At 40.0% G+C, this 20,333-nt stretch overlaps 1 protein-coding gene across 1 annotated transcript in view; it reads right to left on the reverse strand.

Annotated features, from left to right (window-relative positions):
• The window catches only part of f7l (coagulation factor VII, like), a gene marked incomplete at both ends in the record, with an annotated part of 88,430 nt that overhangs the window by 10,576 nt on the left and 57,521 nt on the right, over positions 1-20,333 (reverse strand). The window contains 4 exons of the mRNA XM_080834575.1: positions 19-165; positions 1,869-1,982; positions 3,466-3,490; positions 4,449-4,612. Coding sequence (XP_080690701.1) covers positions 19-165; positions 1,869-1,982; positions 3,466-3,490; positions 4,449-4,612 — 450 coding nt within the window. The remainder of the gene's footprint in view (positions 1-18; positions 166-1,868; positions 1,983-3,465; positions 3,491-4,448; positions 4,613-20,333) is intronic.

The following is a 20,333-nucleotide window of genomic DNA, read 5'->3' on the forward strand; positions in this document are numbered from 1 at the left end:
TCACACTCACACACTCACCTTGGGGTACACAGCTGCTACTATCAGGACCCAGGCTGTAGCCAGTGGCACAGCTGCAGACATGAGAGGAATTGTGGGTCTCCATGCAGAAGTGCTCACATCCTCCATTCCGATAGAGACAGCTATAGTTGACTGGCAATATCATGGCTTGTACCCACGCACACAAACACAGCAAAAAATGTTAGAAGAAGTCATTAGACACAATAAAAAAAGTCACAACAAAATAAATATATTGCGTGTGGCCAGATTATACAACATTACATTGAAAAGACTCAATTCAATTAAGTTGAATAGACTACTGTATATAGTGGCAAGATGAATGGTAGAAATATACTGTGAGAGGAAGCATAGGTATTAATTATCATCTGCACTCTAGGCCAACACACTTGTTGAGCCCCTCCGCCTCAGCAGGAAATCTCACTCACCACCAACCAAGTAGGTTACTGATGAGAGTACTTCCAGTGTCAGTCTATGATGGCATTACCATGCATTTAAGCAATCCAATTACCACAGAATATCATCTGGTTACTTCAGAAATGCAATATCATAGTCACTCAGAAACCAGAGTATACAAGAGGGAGTCTGATTTCCCCCTCCTTACAACTTCATTCAGATTCTATCCCCCATTCAGATATTAAGAGATGTTGTAGCTCATACATGAAAACCAAAAACATTTGGTTGTTCCATTACAAGTTTCCATCATAGGAATACTTAAGTCTGCTACTCACTGAAACTTTCAAATGTATTGTAGCGTGTGGCGGGAGTGAATAACTTCTATTTCTAATGTGCTGTCTCCTGCCCAAATGTTGATGTCTGTGTTGTATAAATGCCTAAGTGTGATTTCCCTGGTGTTTAAGCATCCGTCAGAGCCCATCGGTAACAGAGATAACTCTGATTGGCCGTTTAGCTATGGACGAATGGATGATTTCTCCTTATTTTTCACCTCCACATTTTCCTTTCTTCTTCCACAAACAACGACTAAGGGCTGACAACACCTATCTGCAACTTCTTTTCAGACATATTCTCACAGGCACAGAACGTACGTGATGGTTGGCTGTAGGCTGTAGTCTTTGCGTTGTGTGGTGCAACTTTTTGTCCCAGACCACGTGAGGCGGTGCAGGGCGCCACAACAGTTGGCCTTTGACGCAACTTTAGTTAGAAGTCCTCTCCTTTAGACTACATAGTTCTCCCAGACTTAGGGCTCAGATACACATACGCGTCTTTTTTCAGGCAGAAACGCTTCAGTAACGCCTTGGCAAAGTGCGGCGGCCAAAACAGAAGCGGTGCGCTTCCCTGCCTTGCGCTGGAAAGTTGAGAATAGTTCAACTTTTAAGCTCACCTAAAAAACGCTTCGAAGGGGCGCACGCTTTAAACGCGCCGTACCATAGGAATCAATGCATTTGCTCGCATCCCGTTTTTACAAAAACGCGTATGTGTATCTGAGCCCTTAGGTGCTACATTTAGCAATAAGGGGCTTTAAGAAATACTCTTGAGGATATAATAAAATGAGGAGTCCTACATTTTGGAGTTAGGAGCCTCTTTTAGCCTTAAGATGAGTGGGCCATTGTTTCATTTCAATTACATATTAACTATCTTTCTGTGCTAATTGCAGCAGAATATAACAATTAACTGGGGTTTTCAAGCGGACACCTTCCTTCATCAGTATTGAAATAAAGCACAGTTCAAGCAGTGCTCCCCAAATCCATATTGGTACCATAGCAAGGCTGCTTTTTCATTTCATTTAGGAGAATGGTTTGATGCTTATATGCTAATCTTCATTATATTTATTTGAATTTGTTTCAAAATGTTTCACTATTTCCCCGTATAAATGCTGTAAATAAATGCGTTACCTTTATCACAGTTCCGCCCTTCAAAGCCACTTGGACAAATGCAGATGTAGGCATTCGCCTGGTCCACACAGGTGGCGCCGTTCAGACATGGCTTAGGTTCACATTGGTCCACATCTACAAAAGAAGCATAGTCTCCTGACACAGACAACATACTCACAATGGATGTCATTAACCAAAAGGAGCGTGTGTTTGGAAGAATTATCGTGGCTGGAATAATAAGTGGATGGAATATTATGCGTTATCAATTACGCTACACTTTCATGCAAGGACTGTTCTGTGTTAGTAAGTTATTACTGGACTTTGAGCAAATATTTTATTCTACTGCAGGTAACGATTTGTCCCTCTAAAAAGAGTAAAAGTTATTCTTTTGATAAAGGTGTTTTCCCAGGGTCAATTATCTTTAATTAATTGTTAATATTTTACTCTTTTAGATATTAGTGTTTCTTGAAACCAACAAACATTTTCCTTACCATAATTTCCTGACTAACTGTGGTTTATACATTGATTTTGTACAGTTTATGCAGCCCTGCAGTTAATTATCGGGTCTTGTAAGTTAAAAAATGAATTTGTGTATAAAAGACCTGTTTTTTTGTGGTGCAAGTGGGGAGGACTACCCATTAGAGGTTGTATCCCTCCACAACAAACTCTTGCCATGACTTTGGTCCAGTCAAGGTCTATTAGTATCTGACTAATCAAAGTCGCTTACGTGATTGAAGCAGCCAGCACTTATCAATGTTGATCTCCCTGAAATGGCATGTTTTGAATGCGGAGCTCATTTGCCCAGTAAAATCATCACAAAGGATGGAACAAAAATGGATACGTAAACAAAACATTATGTACTGTAAGCTACAGGTTCACCATGTGTTCAACAAGATCAATCAACAACTGTAGTTAGGCTAGTATTGATGTCGTATGATTGTTATCGATATTTGTTAGCTACAAACACTGGTTGGTGTGACGTGATTCACTGTGTAGTTTATAGTGAGGAGAAGTCTATAATGTGTGTTCACAAATGTTTGAAACTTTGCTTTGAAGAAATCTACAGTGATGGCCCAGCTGGTGAGCAGTGACCCACATGACAAAGAACCACTAGACAAATGCAACCAAGAGGCGTGGTATCCACTGTTTTACCTCATAAGGCCAGGCTCCCACAATACAAAAGGTTTGTTATGCATGCTGAGAATATACAAGTCATTTTGCACCATTGTTATTAAAGGTCTCTTACACATATTACTGATACACACTAATAAGTGATTTCAACCTGTTCAACATTTATCCTGATGAATTTCATTGGAATTTTGAGAATTTCTAACCCAAATATCAAACCCCCTCAAATCATGTTGAAAGATGGCTATCCATTTTTGAGTATTTGAATTTAATTTGTAAGCATCTGCAGTTTTGTATAAATCCCATAAACTATATAATCATTAAATTATGATATACTCCATCAACATTAGTCACGAATGTACATAAACTACTGTCCTGATTTAGATAAAGGACAAATCTTTACTCGTTTTCGTTGTGTATGTTCATTGATCAATGTAATTATTTGAATTAACTGTATCCAATACTTAACACACACACAGACAGTACATACCTGAATATCTTTTCCAGAACTCATTCTGTGACATAAGGGTGGACAGAGAAGAGACAGAGAAATATATTACCTCTCTTGACTCCAAATCTCTAAGAGAGTGATACATATAAGAAGGCTTCACTTTATGTGAAGTGAAAGGCAACCTACTAGGATACCTGGCTCTCTCTTCTCACATTTTTTTTCCCCTTTGCCTCCTACTCTAGACTATATCCACTGCAGGAGACAGTTGCAGCCTGTCAACGTGTCATTAGTCACATACATTGTGAATCAAGTAATTACCACTAATCTCTAAAAGGAAAGTTATTACCATTAATCTCTAGAAGAAAGAATATCATTAATCTCTAGAAGAAAGAATATCAGTTGGTTTGGCCCTTGACTCATCACTCAGAATTTTCTGCTGGATTTTGTGGTCAGGACAGATGAGTCGATTATTTCGTAGCACAATATGCACCCACAATGTTGAAGTACGATCGATTTACCTCCTGCCTCCCCCTTTTACCAATGTGGTCTCAAGCAGATGAGTTTTACCCTTTTTGAACTGGATTCTGCTCCAGGCCTCTCACAATTAGTAAAATAGTTTTCCCTTGCCAGAATCTCCTATGTGATTGCTCGTTCAGGCTTTTGGCTCTGTAAAGCACCTTGAGACAATGGCAATTGTCAAAATAATCAATAATAAATTCATAAATATGTTCTTCTGAGGTAAGTGCAGATTATCACAACTTATAAATCTTTAATGTATTTCTAACCCCAAGTACATATTGTAACAATGTGTTCCCATAGCAACTAAATAGGCTGCTGACATCACCAAGGTCATGGATTTGTTACCAAGAGCCAACATGTATGGACATAAAAAGGTATATTGGACATTCCTGTCCAATCCTTGAAATAGTTATATTTAACGCTTACAAATGCATTTTAAGATTAAGATTTTCCTGATACGCACCTCTGAATATAATCAAAAAGATGTCAACATGTTTTCTCACCAACTGTTCTGGGAGGGAGAAGATCTCCTGTGCTTCTTCGTAGGAACAGCGCTCCTCCAGGCACTCCCTCTCCAGGTTGCCCTGCTTCATCTCCTCGAACAAATAGTTGGCACGCCGTGACCTCTGCAGCAGAACCTGGCTGGCATGTGGTCTGTTCAAGAAGACTGGAACACAGATCCAAAGGAAGGAGAGGAAATAATAAATACTTAAATATAATCAATAGAAAACAGACTTGGATTTGTGAACAGACGAGAAAATATACAGCCGCGGAAAAAATTAAGAGACCACTTCAAAATTATCAGTTTCTCTGGTTTTACTATTTATTGGTATGTGTTAAAGTAAAATGTACATTTTAGTTTTATTCTATAACCTACTGGCAACATTCCTACCAAATTTCAAATAAAAATATTGTCATTTAGATCATTTATTTGCAGAAAAATGACAATTGGTCAAAATAGCAAAAAAGATGCAGTGTCTTCAGATCTCGAATAATGCAAAGAAAACAAGCTCATATTCATTTTTAAACTACACAATACTAATGCTTTAACTTAGGAAGAGTTCAGAAATCAAAATTTGGTGGAATAACCTTGATTTAAACTCACAACTTTCATGTGTCTTGGCATGCTCTCCACCAGTCTTTCACATTGCCGTTGGGTGACTTTATGCTACTCCTGGCGCAAGAATTCAAGCAGCTCGGCTTCTTTTCATGGCTTGTGACCATCCATCTTCCTCTTGATCACATTTCAGAGTTTTTTTTATGGGATTCAGGTCTCGAAATTGGGCTGGCCATGACAGGGTCCTGATCTGGTGATACTCCATCCACACCTTTACTGGCCTGGCTGTGTGGCATGGAGCATTGCCCTGCTGGAAAAAACACTTCTCAGAGTTGGGGAACATTGTCAGAGCAAAAGGAAGCAAGTTTTTCTTCCGGGACAACGTTGTACTTTGCCTGGCTGAGGTTTGTAAAAGACCATAAGGATTGAACCAAAGCGGACTGGAGGGTCTCCTAGTTCGTCTTCTCTGATTAGTCCAATTTTCAGCTTTGCCCAACACATGGTCGTCTGATGGTTAGACGAAGACCTGGAGAGGCCTACAAGCCACAGAGTCTTGCACCTACTGTGAAATTGGACTCATCAGAGAAGACGAACTAGGAGACCCTCCAGTTGGCGTTGGTTCAATTCTTATGGTCTTTTACAAACCTCAGCCAGGCAAAGTACAACGTTGTCCCGGAAGAAAAACTTGCTTCCTTTTGCTCTGACAATGTTCCCCAACTCTGAGAAGTGTTTTTTTCAGCAGGGCAATGCTCCATGCCACACAGCCAGGCCAGTAAAGGTGTGGATGGAGTATCACCAGATCAGGACCCTGTCATGGCCAGCCCAATTTCGAGACCTGAATCCCATAAAAAAAACTCTGAAATGTGATCAAGAGGAAGATGGATGGTCACAAGCCATGAAAAGAAGCCGAGCTGCTTGAATTCTTGCGCCAGGAGTAGCATAAAGTCACCCAACGGCAATGTGAAAGACTGGTGGAGAGCATGCCAAGACACATGAAGGTTGTGAGTTTAAATCAAGGTTATTCCACCAAATATTGATTTCTGAACTCTTCCTAAGTTAAAGCATTAGTATTGTGTAGTTTAAAAATGAATATGAGCTTGTTTTCTTTGCATTATTCGAGATCTGAAGACACTGCATCTTTTTTGCTATTTTGACCAATTGTCATTTTTCTGCAAATAAATGATCTAAATGACAATATTTTTATTTGAAATTTGGTAGGAATGTTGCCAGTAGGTTATAGAATAAAACAAAAATGAACATTTTACTTTAACACATACCAATAAATAGTAAAACCAGAGAAACTGATAATTTTGAAGTGGTCTCTTAATTTTTTCCGCGGCTGTATATACGGTCAAATAATAAGAATTGATAGTTTTCAGTGACGTCACTACAATTGTTACCTGGCGGGCAAAAGGAACAGCGAAACAGCGAGAAACAGTGGAAAACTTCGAGCAGTGCCTACTCAACTACGATTGCCATCAACCACAGACTATAGCTACCACTATAGCCAGACAGAAATATTCAGAGGGGAAAACAAATTAGGAACTTGTCATACATTTACTGCAGCTGTCCTGACATTTTTATTTCGTTAACCTCCCCGAAGTCCCTGTCTGAGCTCCAGTGTGGAGATATTTACATCTATCTAATAGGAAATCTGTCCACAGACACATCTCAAAAACTGAAAGTCTACAAAAGCACAGATAGTTATTTAATTTTCAGAAGTGATTGGGTTCACAACGATGTCGTCCGGAAGGTGAAAACTAAAAACCATCTTCATAATCAGTGCAAAGATGAGTGCCATCTAATAACTAGGTACCAGCTAACGAGGTACCTGCTGTAAGCTAGCAGCCGTTAGCCTACCCAACGATGTTCTTTATTTTTTGACACAATTCCCTGGTTTAAACGGTCCCTGGTTTAAGTAGGCTACGAAAACCTTGTCTGGCGAATGACAACTTAAATGATCTTCCCATATATTTTCTAATGACATTGTAGTATTACTAGTTGAATGACAAAATACACTAGCCTAGCCTACTTGCTTGCTTAGGTACTTAGGTAGATCAGCAGCTGGGTAATCCACTTTGAATCGTTTTGATGCTTTGTTTCTTGTCTTTATTACTTGATTTATTCCCATTTTAGGTAGTTATTCTGATAAATTAGGCCACCCGAACAGGGTGACTGCTTTTATTTCCAGCTCCAAAAGTAAGGCTACTTTACTGTGTGTCCGAGAAAAGTTGACGCAGAAGGCGTCTACAATCAGCTGGCAACACGGCGAAATAAACATTTTTTTTGATCAGCTGGCAGGAGCGGTAGCGGGTTTTAAATGCGATAAAAACTAAATCTGGGCTTGTCTCCTCGCCGATTTAAACAGCCAACCGAGCAACAACTGTCTGGCATTTTACTAACTTATATTAAAAGAGCTTGAAAGGTGGGTGGTTCCTGTATTAACTCCCGTGTTAAACAGCTGTGGAACGTCTTTTTTGCCCTTCAGCTGGTCATTCTGACGTCAGCTGAAAACTATCAATTGTGTCGGACGTAGCAAGGGGGCGGAGCCCTGGCGATCGGTCAATTATATATTCTATTTCTATTCTATTCTTATGCACATCAATGGAATCGTGTAAACATTCCACTGAATGATGTCATAAAGGTGACCAGGCAACATGATGATGTCACAGAAAGTCTATGAATTACTCCAATGCATGTTGGAATTCTACTTCAGTGTGTACTGAGACAGCATAGAAAGTGGTTGATATATGAGATAATGGGATTTTTGGCATTTTTGATGTGCTTGTGCTGCTTTAGAGCAGCCAAGCAGGACAATGATATCGATAAATCGAGACGACGGGCCCTCCGAAAACTGAAAGTTGAAGACTTGCAAAGACAACTTGAAGTTTTGGGAGTTCCATTTAATGATGACGGAAAAACAAAAAAGAGCAAAAAAAAGCTGAAGAGGGAACTCAGGAAACTCCTCATAGAGGAATTCAGGAGAGTTGACCTGGGGATGGCACTTAAGGAAGTACCATCTGGGGCCATTAAGGTCCCTATGGTATCAGAAGTGGACTCGTCAGTAAAGACAAAAAGCAATGACACTGAGAAGGGAAAGAAAGAAGGGAAATACGGACAACTGGATGATTTGGATAATCAAGAAACTGAGCATGCAAGAACACACCAGCAGACAACTGAAGTCCAGGCCCTTCTGAATGACCTTCCAGTTGAGGTGGATACTTCTGCAGGTGTGTATAAGCTCTAATCATATATTCCCATATTTGAATGCCCTTTTCTAGTATTATCTGAATAATCCTCCATGAATTTCTGTGCTGCAGATCAGAAAACAGAGCAGGAAAGTGTACCAAACCAGGGTTCACTTGAAGCCCAGGCCCACCTTCTGGATGAGGTGGACACTTCTGCAAGTGAGTATGATCTTAAAACAGACACTACAACATTTGATTATGTTTTCCAGTATTGTTTAAATAAACTGCGCGGGATATTTCTGTGCTGTAGATGTGCGGAAAACTGAGCTGAAGGGAGAGAACAAGGATGGGACAGTGGTAATACACGTTGTGCTTCAGGACGCTCTGGATCATGTGGACCCAGCTCTAAGTGAGAATAAGTCTAGTAATTTTAATAACAGAATAAATATCAAGGAAGTGTACTGATTCATGCATGTTATTTCTTCCACGTCTGACTCTGGTATGTGCTGAACACCTAATTGAAGAACCAGCGGTGGACAAAATGGCAAAGGATGGTATGTAGTAGAGAATTATTTACAGTAGAACAGGTTGATTGAAATACAAAATACCCTTTCTATTTTTTTATGACTAAATATCCAGTACAATGTACAGATGACGAGAGTATAGCCGAATATTATCGCAATAAGAAGAAGAAGAAGACCAGGAGGGGTACTACGGACAGGGGAACGAAAGGTGAGGGGAACTTAAAATGGCTGATGAGAGAGCGCACCATAAGTTAAACATTGAAGTTGCTTAGCTGGGTTTTAATGAAACGTTCTCCGTATATTTAGCCTCAGACTCAGCATCCATTCAGACTGAAGTGAATGAGGAGGTGATAGGTGAGTTCAAACCTGTGCTTATGGATAGCCTGGACAAGGTGGACGGCACTCTGAGTGAGTATGAGTATAGATAGAGAACAAAAGCACATTTCAAAATGCAGCCAAACTGTTCAGTAGACTACTGGTTTTAACAAAGAAGCAGCGGTGGACAAAATGGCGAAGGATGGTATGTAGTAGATCATTATTTACAGTAGAACAGGTTGATTGAAAAACAAAATACCCTTTTGATTTTTTCATGACTAAATATCCAGTACAATGTACAACAGTACAACTCCCTGACGGTAGTTACGTTAGTTATGAGATTTCGCATGTAGCTTACGCATGTCACAGACAGACACACAGAGATTTCTCTACACTGACATCTGCTAACACTACAGAATGCACAATTCCTACGGGCACTGCACTAGTTGTTTTAATAAACTGAGTGGCATATTTTTGATGCAGATCTGTCCAAAGAGGTAAAGGGACAGGTAAGGGATGTGGCAGAAGCACTCAGGACTGTGGTGGATAAGGGGGATTCGGCTATAAGTAAGTATGAGGACCAAACACACTCAAACATACTCCTAGATGTAACCAATCCCATATTGATCCCTCTTTCATATGTTGACCTTTAGATATAACAAGAACGCAGGAGGGAGGTGAAGAGGAGGTCACGGCCGAGCTGAACCATGTTTTGGATCAGGTGGACTACAGGACTCAAAGTGAGTATAAGGCCAAAAATGATTTCAACAAGGTTGCCAGTAGTGCTTACAATGAACCACCTTGCTGACTTTAAACTACAGATCTGGAAACAGAGCTGGAAAAAAACAAGGAAATAGAGCAGGTCATAAAGGCGGTGCTTAACAGCATGCTCAATAAGGCTGATGCTACTTCGTATACATGTGGCTGTGCCTGTGCCATCCCTTACTGATGCTGATGAACCATTTTCATTCAACATAAAATATCTGTGCATTTCCAATAATAACATTACATTCAAAACAGCAGACGAAGACACTGCTAGAAAGGAGGAGGTGAAGAAAGTACAAGTGGCTTTGGATGTGGCATTAGCAGCCATGAAAACACAGGGTACGTAGAGGATGTGATGTCACTCATTCGCATATATGTTTTGCTTTTAGATTGCTTGTAATAAAATACCATGCTTGTTTGAAATTATAGATCTGAAAAGAGAGAAGGAAAAAGAGAAAGATAAGGAAGCCATACAGACTTTGATTCAGAGTATGCGTCTTCAGATTGATGCTTTTTCAAGTGAGTATGAGCAGAGCAGTTCAAGAAAGGAAAATCTCATATACAGAGAAGTAGGTTCAGGGAAATACTGTAGTTTTACACCACAATTTCTGTTATGTACAGATGCAGAGCACAACAGAAATTAAATAACAAAGACCAGGAGAGGAGAGGAAAAAGAGGCAAGGGACAACAACGCACCCATCCATTCAGCAGAGGGGAAGGACAGACAAAGAAAACTATGCCAATAAAACCTTCGATAGAAATTATGAAATAAAATGTATACGCAAATACATATCAAAGTCTATTGTTTACTACTTCTAATCCCTACTGTTTCTTCCTTGCTAATATACAGTAAGGGAATTCTGGAATAAGGCTGCAAAGATAAAGATAAATGTTTACTATCCAACATTAGTAGCCTACTGTCACTTTGCCACATGAATAGGGCTTATAAAACAGAACACCACGGTAAGTAGGCTATGTGACTACACTACATCTCTTAGTTATATCAGCCTTTGGTAAACGTTCAGTGCCCGGATACATGTGTCCCGATACACTGTTGCTTGCACACATGTCCTGTGCTTCAGTGTGAGTCTTCCTCCTCCCACTCAGATATACTGTTGCTTGCACACATGTCCTGTGCTTCAGTGTGAGTCTTCCTCCTCCCACTCAGATATACTGTTGCTTGCACACATGTCCTGTGCTTCAGTGTGAGTCTTCCTCCTCCCACTCAGATATACTGTTGCTTGCACACATGTCCTGTGCTTCAGTGTGAGTCTTCCTCCTCCCACTCAGATATACTGTTGCTTGCACACATGTCCTGTGCTTCAGTGTGAGTCTTCCTCCTCCCACTCAGATATACTGTTGCTTGCACACATGTCCTGTGCTTCAGTGTGAGTCTTCCTCCTCCCACTCAGATATACTGTTGCTTGCACACATGTCCTGTGCTTCAGTGTGAGTCTTCCTCCTCCCACTCAGATATACTGTTGCTTGCACACATGTCCTGTGCTTCAGTTTGAGTCTTTCTCCTCTCACTCAGCAACACAGGCTCCTTCTGTGAGCTCACGAGCAGACTCTCAGAGATGATATAATAAGGGAAGAGCCGAATCACACTGAAGGGCTTGCAGTTCGCAAGTTTTGCAAAAAACATGTGTGAAATGACAGCCAATTAAGAGGTCCATCTGAGATGTAACTGATAACTCCGACAGCTCTTGGAGCAAAATTCTTGCTCTCTGACTCTTTCTCCTCTCAATCAGCAGCACAGGCTCCTTCTGTGGGCTCACCAAACATCTGCTCACAGATATCTGCCATCTCTCTCGGATTGTTTACATTTACATTTACATTTAGTCATTTAGCAGACGCTTTTATCCAAAGCGACTTACAAGGATGTACTGTATACTATTTTACACTGATGGCACACTGCACATCAGGAGCAATAAGGGGTTCAGTGTCTTGCTCAAGGACACTTTGACAGGAACTAGCACCCTTCTGATTACTAACCAACTTCTCTACCTCCTGTACCACTGTCCCTGCCCCTATTGTTGCAAAATTACCTTATCAAAATTCACCAACAAAATAGAATGCCAGGTACGGTTGGGTATTACTGTAGCAGAATTATTTGCAAATGGGTGTGGAGAGTTGTGTAAATATATCTCAATCTGTGTAATCAAATTTGCAATGGAGGCTCTAAATATGTAATGAGATTTGCGAATGTGAACAGGAATCTGCAAATGTGTATTCAGAATCTGTGTGTACATAATCAGATTTGTAAACGTGTAAAATAATAATCTCTAAATGTGTAATGAGATTTTGCGAATGTATTGAGATTTGTACACGTTTAGACACATTTGTAAATGCATGCGTAGATCTGTGAATGTGTAGACAAATCTTTAAATGTGTGCATATATCTGTGAATGTGTAGAATAATCTTTAAATGTGTGCATAGATCTGTGAATGTGTAGACAAATCTTAAAATGAGTGCATAGATCTGTGAATGTGTAGACAAATCTTAAAATGAGTGCATAGATCTGTGAATGTGTAGACAAATCTTTAAATGTGTGCATAGATCTGTGAATGTGTAGACAAATCTTTAAATGTGTGCATATATCTGTGAATGTGTAGACAAATCTTAAAATGAGTGCATAGATCTGTGAATGTGTACCCAAATCTTTAAATGTGTGCATATATCTGTGAATGTGTAGACAAAAGATGAAATGTGTGCATAGATCTGTGAATGTATAGACACATCTTTAAATGCCTACAGAAGTGGAAGTATTTAGCTCCAAGAGCTGTCAGAGTTATCAGTTACATCTCAGATGGGCCTCTCAATTGGCCGTCATTTCACACGTCCCTTTTTAAATAAATGCATAAATAAAAATAAATTAATTAATAAATAATCTGTGCATTTCCAATTATATATTCTATTTCTATTCCATTCTTATGCACATCAATGGAATCGTGTAAACATTCCACTGAATGATGTCATAAAGGTGACCAGGCAACATGATGATGTCACAGAAAGTCTATGAATTACTCCAATGCATGTTGGAATTCTACTTCAGTGTGTACTGAGACAGCATAGAAAGTGGTGGATATATGAGATAATGGGATTTTTGGCATTTTTGATGTGCTTGTGCTGCTTTAGAGCAGCCAAGCAGGACAATGATATCGATAAATCGAGACGACGGGCCCTCCGAAAACTGAAAGTTGAAGACTTGCAAAGACAACTTGAAGTTTTGGGAGTTCCATTTAATGATGACGGAAAAACAAAAAAGAGCAAAAAAAAGCTGAAGAGGGAACTCAGGAAACTCCTCATAGAGGAATTCAGGAGAGTTGACCTGGGGATGGCACTTAAGGAAGTACCATCTGGGGCCATTAAGGTCCCTATGGTATCAGAAGTGGACTCGTCAGTAAAGACAAAAAGCAATGACACTGAGAAGGGAAAGAAAGAAGGGAAATACGGACAACTGGATGATTTGGATAATCAAGAAACTGAGCATGCAAGAACACACCAGCAGACAACTGAAGTCCAGGCCCTTCTGAATGACCTTCCAGTTGAGGTGGATACTTCTGCAGGTGTGTATAAGCTCTAATCATATATTCCCATATTTGAATGCCCTTTTCTAGTATTATCTGAATAATCCTCCATGAATTTCTGTGCTGCAGATCAGAAAACAGAGCAGGAAAGTGTACCAAACCAGGGTTCACTTGAAGCCCAGGCCCACCTTCTGGATGAGGTGGACACTTCTGCAAGTGAGTATGATCTTAAAACAGACACTACAACATTTGATTATGTTTTCCAGTATTGTTTAAATAAACTGCGCAGGATATTTCTGTGCTGTAGATGTGCGGAAAACTGAGCTGAAGGGAGAGAACAAGGATGGGACAGTGGTAATACACGTTGTGCTTCAGGACGCTCTGGATCATGTGGACCCAGCTCTAAGTGAGAATAAGTCTAGTAATTTTAATAACAGAATAAATATCAAGGAAGTGTACTGATTCATGCATGTTATTTCTTCCACGTCTGACTCTGGTATGTGCTGAACACCTAATTGAAGAACCAGCGGTGGACAAAATGGCAAAGGATGGTATGTAGTAGAGAATTATTTACAGTAGAACAGGTTGATTGAAATACAAAATACCCTTTCTATTTTTTTATGACTAAATATCCAGTACAATGTACAGATGACGAGAGTATAGCCGAATATTATCGCAATAAGAAGAAGAAGAAGACCAGGAGGGGTACTACGGACAGGGGAACGAAAGGTGAGGGGAACTTAAAATGGCTGATGAGAGAGCGCACCATAAGTTAAACATTGAAGTTGCTTAGCTGGGTTTTAATGAAACGTTCTCCGTATATTTAGCCTCAGACTCAGCATCCATTCAGACTGAAGTGAATGAGGAGGTGATAGGTGAGTTCAAACCTGTGCTTATGGATAGCTTGGACAAGGTGGACGGCACTCTGAGTGAGTATGAGTATAGATAGAGAACAAAAGCACATTTCAAAATGCAGCCAAACTGTTCAGTAGACTACTGGTTTTAACAAAGAAGCAGCGGTGGACAAAATGGCGAAGGATGGTATGTAGTAGATCATTATTTACAGTAGAACAGGTTGATTGAAAAACAAAATACCCTTTTGATTTTTTCATGACTAAATATCCAGTACAATGTACAACAGTACAACTCCCTGACGGTAGTTACGTTAGTTATGAGATTTCGCATGTAGCTTACGCATGTCACAGACAGACACACAGAGATTTCTCTACACTGACATCTGCTAACACTACAGAATGCATAATTCCTACGGGCACTGCACTAGTTGTTTTAATAAACTGAGTGGCATATTTTTGATGCAGATCTGTCCAAAGAGGTAAAGGGACAGGTAAGGGATGTGGCAGAAGCACTCAGGACTGTGGTGGATAACGGGGATTCGGCTATAAGTAAGTATTAGGGCCAAACACACTCAAACATACTCCTAGCATACTCCTAGATGTAACCAATCCCATATTGATCCCTCTTTCATATGTTGACCTTTAGATCTAACAAGAACGCAGGAGGGAGGTGAAGAGGAGGTCACGGCCGAGCTGAACCATGTTTTGGATCAGGTGGACTACAGGACTCAAAGTGAGTATAAGGCCAAAAATGATTTCAACAAGGTTGCCAGTAGTGCTTACAATGAACCACCTTGCTGACTTTAAACTACAGATCTGGAAACAGAGCTGGAAAAAAAACAAGGAAATAGAGCAGGTCATAAAGGCGGTGCTTAACAGCATGCTCAATAAGGCTGATGCTACTTCGTATACATGTGGCTGTGCCTGTGCCATCCCTTACTGATGCTGATGAACCATTTTCATTCAACATAAAATATCTGTGCATTTCCAATAATAACATTACATTCAAAACAGCAGACGAAGACACTGCTAGAAAGGAGGAGGTGAAGAAAGTACAAGTGGCTTTGGATGTGGCATTAGCAGCCATGAAAACACAGGGTACGTAGAGGATGTGATGTCACTCATTCGCATATATGTTTTGCTTTTAGATTGCTTGTAATAAAATACCATGCTTGTTTGAAATTATAGATCTGAAAAGAGAGAAGGAAAAAGAGAAAGATAAGGAAGCCATACAGACTTTGATTCAGAGTATGCGTCTTCAGATAGATGCTTTTTCAAGTGAGTATGAGCAGAGCAGTTCAAGAAAGGAAAATCTCATATACAGAGAAGTAGGTTCAGGGAAATACTGTAGTTTTACACCACAATTTCTGTTATGTACAGATGCAGAGCACAACAGAAATTAAATAACAAAGACCAGGAGAGGAGAGGAAAAAGAGGCAAGGGACAACAACGCACCCATCCATTCAGCAGAGGGGAAGGACAGACAAAGAAAACTATGCCAATAAAACCTTCGATAGAAATTATGAAATAAAATGTATGAGCAAATACATATCAAAGTCTATTGTTTACTACTTCTAATCCCTACTGTTTCTTCCTTGCTAATATACAGTAAGGGAATTCTGGAATAAGGCTGCAAAGATAAAGATAAATGTTCAAATGTTTACTATCCAACATTAGTAGCCTACTGTCACTTTGCCACATGAATAGGGCTTATAAAACAGAACACCACGGTAAGTAGGCTATGTGACTACACTACATCTCTTAGTTATATCAGCCTTTGGTAAACGTTCAGTGCCCGGATACATGTGTCCCGATACACTGTTGCTTGCACACATGTCCTGTGCTTCAGTGTGAGTCTTCCTCCTCCCACTCAGATATACTGTTGCTTGCACACATGTCCTGTGCTTCAGTGTGAGTCTTCCTCCTCCCACTCAGATACACTGTTGCTTGCACACATGTCCTGTGCTTCAGTGTGAGTCTTCCTCCTCCCACTCAGATATACTGTTGCTTGCACACATGTCCTGTGCTTCAGTGTGAGTCTTCCTCCTCCCACTCAGATATACTGTTGCTTGCACACATGTCCTGTGCTTCAGTGTGAGTCTTTCTCCTCTCACTCAGATATACTGTTGCTTGCACACATGTCCTGTGCTTCAGTGTGAGTCTGTGTCCTCTCACTCAGCAACACAGGCTCCTTCTGTGAGCTCACGAGCAGTCTCTCAGAGATGATATAATAAGGGAAGAGCCGAATCACACTGAAGGGCTTACAGTTCGCAAGTTTTGCAAAAAACATGTGTGAAATGACAGCCAATTAAGAGGTCCATCTGAGATGTAACTGATAACTCCGACAGCTCTTGGAGCAAAATTCTTGCTCTCTGACTCTTTCTCCTCTCAATCAGCAGCACAGGCTCCTTCTGTGGGCTCACCAAACATCTGCTCACAGATATCTGCCATCTCTCTCGGATTGTTTACATTTACATTTACATTTAGTCATTTAGCAGACGCTTTTATCCAAAGCGACTTACAAGGATGTACTGTATACTATTTTACACTGATGGCACACTGCACATCAGGAGCAATAAGGGGTTCAGTGTCTTGCTCAAGGACACTTTGACAGGAACTAGCACCCTTCTGATTACTAACCAACTTCTCTACCTCCTGTACCACTGTCCCTTATGGAGTTAGATTAGTTTCATAATTCACAAACCAGCGAGACGCGTTTCAAACCAATGAAACGCGAGTCACAAACCAACGAAACGTGTTTCAAACGAACAAAACGCGAGTCACAAACAAACAAAACGCGATTCAAACAAACGTAACGCAATTCACAAATGTATTTCATGTTTCACAAATGTATTTCATGTTTCACAAATGTATTTTGTGATTCACAAACATATGACCCCATGACATTGGTTTGAAACCTGACGAACACGAGTTACAAATCCCTGCATTCGTTCGTTTGGATTTTTGACACTTTCCTAACGCACACAGTTTCACAAATGCCTTTTTTCTAAAAGATATTCTCTGCAGCCTATCAGAGCTCTTCCAATTTTAGCCAATCATGTTATGGACTACAACCACCCGCCATAGGAACGGACATCTGTCTTGAGATCTTAAGCAATGGAATCTGATACCTGCCCACCAAATGTAAGTGAAATATATGGAAGTTTATTAGACTCTTTATTCAAATGGCAATGCATTTGTCAAATGGCAATTCAATGTGCAAAGTGACAATGCAATCCGCAATTCAAATGGCAAACCAGTTGTCAAATGGCAATTCAATGTGCAAATGACAATGCAATCCGCAATTCAGTTTGTATTATTTTGAATAAAAATTTGAATGAACGCTTATTGCATTGCATTTCATATTGACACGGTTTTTTCGACTCTTTATTCAAATGAAAATGCATTTTTCAGTTGGCAATTCAATGCGCAAAGTGACAATGCAATCCGCAATTCAAATGGAAAAGCAGTTGTCAAATGGCAATTCAATGTGCAAATGACAATGCAATCCGCAATCCAGTTTGTATTATTTTGAATAACAATTTGAATGAGCGCTTATTGCATTACATTTCATATTGACATGGTCTTTTCGACTCTATATTCAAATGGAAATTCAATGTAGTAGCTGAACAGCGCCCCCACTATATTGCATTAGCATTTACTTGTCATCACGCTCTTTTTGTTGCAAAATTCAAATGAAAATGCAATCTGTCAGTCGCCCCATCAAGGCGGGTCCCTACCCCTATTAGGCGTATTTAGTCACGTGACCAATATCCATGACAACAACCTTTGCCGGCCATGTTGGGGTCCATGTACGGCACTGTTTTGCAGTGTTTTATACCGCTATTCTCAAGAAGCTCTTATTTTCTCTTCTCTTCTCTTCAAGTCTAACTCCACGTTTCCATTGGGACGAATTATCGGCAGGCGGTATTTCGCCTAGGGGTCGTGGTCAGAAAAAAAAACATGTTTGGCTGTCATGTAGCGAGTGTCAAGTAGCAAGCTCGGCTGCAGTGCAGCGCTTATAGCATTTTAGCAGCTATCTTCTACATTGATCTCCAATTAAAGTTTAGGCAGCAAGCTAACCATAACGGTCGAGAGCTTAATTAAAGACCTACAATATTCTGTTTGCCCTGACAGTGTTCGTATAGTATATTAACAACAAACCGAGTCGATGTAGACTTATAAAAGTTGTGTAAACACCTTAATTCACATACAAATATTTCCAGTTTTAACAGACTCCCGAGAGCCAGGATTAGCAGCTATCTTCTACATTCGGTCTTCGGCAGTTCCTCTACGATACATTTTTCTAAAGAACAACTTATTGTTTTGAACTGTTGTATTATATTGTTTTGCACTGTTGTATTGTTTTGTGTTAAGCTGTATATTTTGAGGAATATGTGTAAGCACAGTGACACTTAACTTCCCCGCAACCTTGACCACAGCAGTCACAACTACAAACGAAATCCGGAGTAGCATGAAAGAATTCATTAACTGCATGTTTTTCATGTGTGCATCCATGTTCAGTGGCAGGTGAGGTGAAGTTGAAAAGCTTTGGGTTACACATATTTCTGATAAGGGACTGTGAAGGCTGGGCAGGTTTTGAAGAACTGTCCTGTTTAGCGATCGAAGCCCCAATTCTCTCGGCTCTGTGTTTGAAAAATGAACCACCCATTGCCTGGTCTCTTGTGTCCTCCTCAATTACTTCCATGTCAGTGACAGAAATTTGTATGTTCATTTTTGATTAAAAGATGATTACTTGGCCCAAAAAAGCTGATTCTGATTCTTCTGACATTTAATACATGGACCCCATGTTGAGGTTCACGCTAACATATCACGTGACTGACATCACGTGGATATTGATATGTTGCGGATTGCATTGCCACTTTGCCATTTGAATAAAGAGTCGAAAAGACCGTGTCAATATGAAATGCAATGCAATAAGCGCTCATTCAAATTGTTATTCAAAATAATACAAACTGGATTGCGGATTGCATTGTCATTTGCACATTGAATTGCCATTTGACAACTGCTTTTCCATTTGAGTTGCGGATTGCATTGTCACTTTGCGCATTGAAATGCCAATTGAAAAATGCATTTTCATTTGAATAAAGAGTCGAAAAAACCGTGTCAATATGAAATGCAATGCAATAAGCGTTCATTCAAATTTGTATTCAAAATAATACAAACTGAATTGCGGATTGCATTGTCATTTGCACATTGAATTGCCATTTGACAACTGGTTTGCCATTTGAATTGCGGATTGCATTGTCACTTTGCGCATTGAATTGCCATTTGACAAATGCATTGCCATTTGAATAAAGAGTCTAATAAACTTCCATAGAAATATAGCTTGTTCATTTTATTAAACCGATTATCATACGTGGTTGAATATTCTTGAGAATGGCAGGATCCATGTTTAGTAATTCTAAGTGTTTCATAGGCTAACGTTAAAAAAAGAGCTAGCTAGTCAATGTCTAACATAACCGTGTCCTTGCTAACATGGATAAAGCTACGCTTGACGCATTAGTTTTCTCTCTAGCCAGGTAACGTCTTACATGGGACTTTAGTGAACAAACCATTGAAACGATTTTTGTGGCATGACAAAATAATAAAATTGTGTGGCAGTAGCTTGGTAGTTAAGAATTTGTAGCTTGAAATTGGTAATTTCATGCCCAATGTAAAGTATAGCAGACATCTGAATGTTGGGATGGTCCATTCAGTTGAATTCTGAAGCACCTTATGTGTGTCTGTGCACTGTGTATTTATGTGTTTGTCTAGGGTTAGGGTCTGCCTTTATATATCATTGCCAGACTTCTGGGTGTGTCTAGAACAACAGTTTACAGGCGGATGAAAGAACATTATCTATCGTTAAGGGCCTTGTACAGTAGTTGCAGTGACAATGAATTGGATGCTTTGATCACAGAAATTAAAAACACAATGCCTGAGGCTGGATATCGTGTTGTCCGAGGCGCTCTCCTTGCAAAGGGACACAAAATTTAATGGGATAGGTTGCATGCGTCCATGCATCGTGTAGATAGCGTTGGTGTGTTCTCCAGGCTGACAGGCCTTGAATGTGTGGTCAGAAGAACATACAGTGTACCTTGTCCAGAGTATTTGGTGCACATTGACACCAATCACAAGCAAATAAGGTATA

The sequence above is a fragment of the Sprattus sprattus genome (genome assembly GCF_963457725.1).
Source record: "Sprattus sprattus genome assembly, chromosome: 3".
Classification (NCBI taxonomy): Eukaryota; Metazoa; Chordata; class Actinopteri; order Clupeiformes; family Clupeidae; genus Sprattus; species Sprattus sprattus.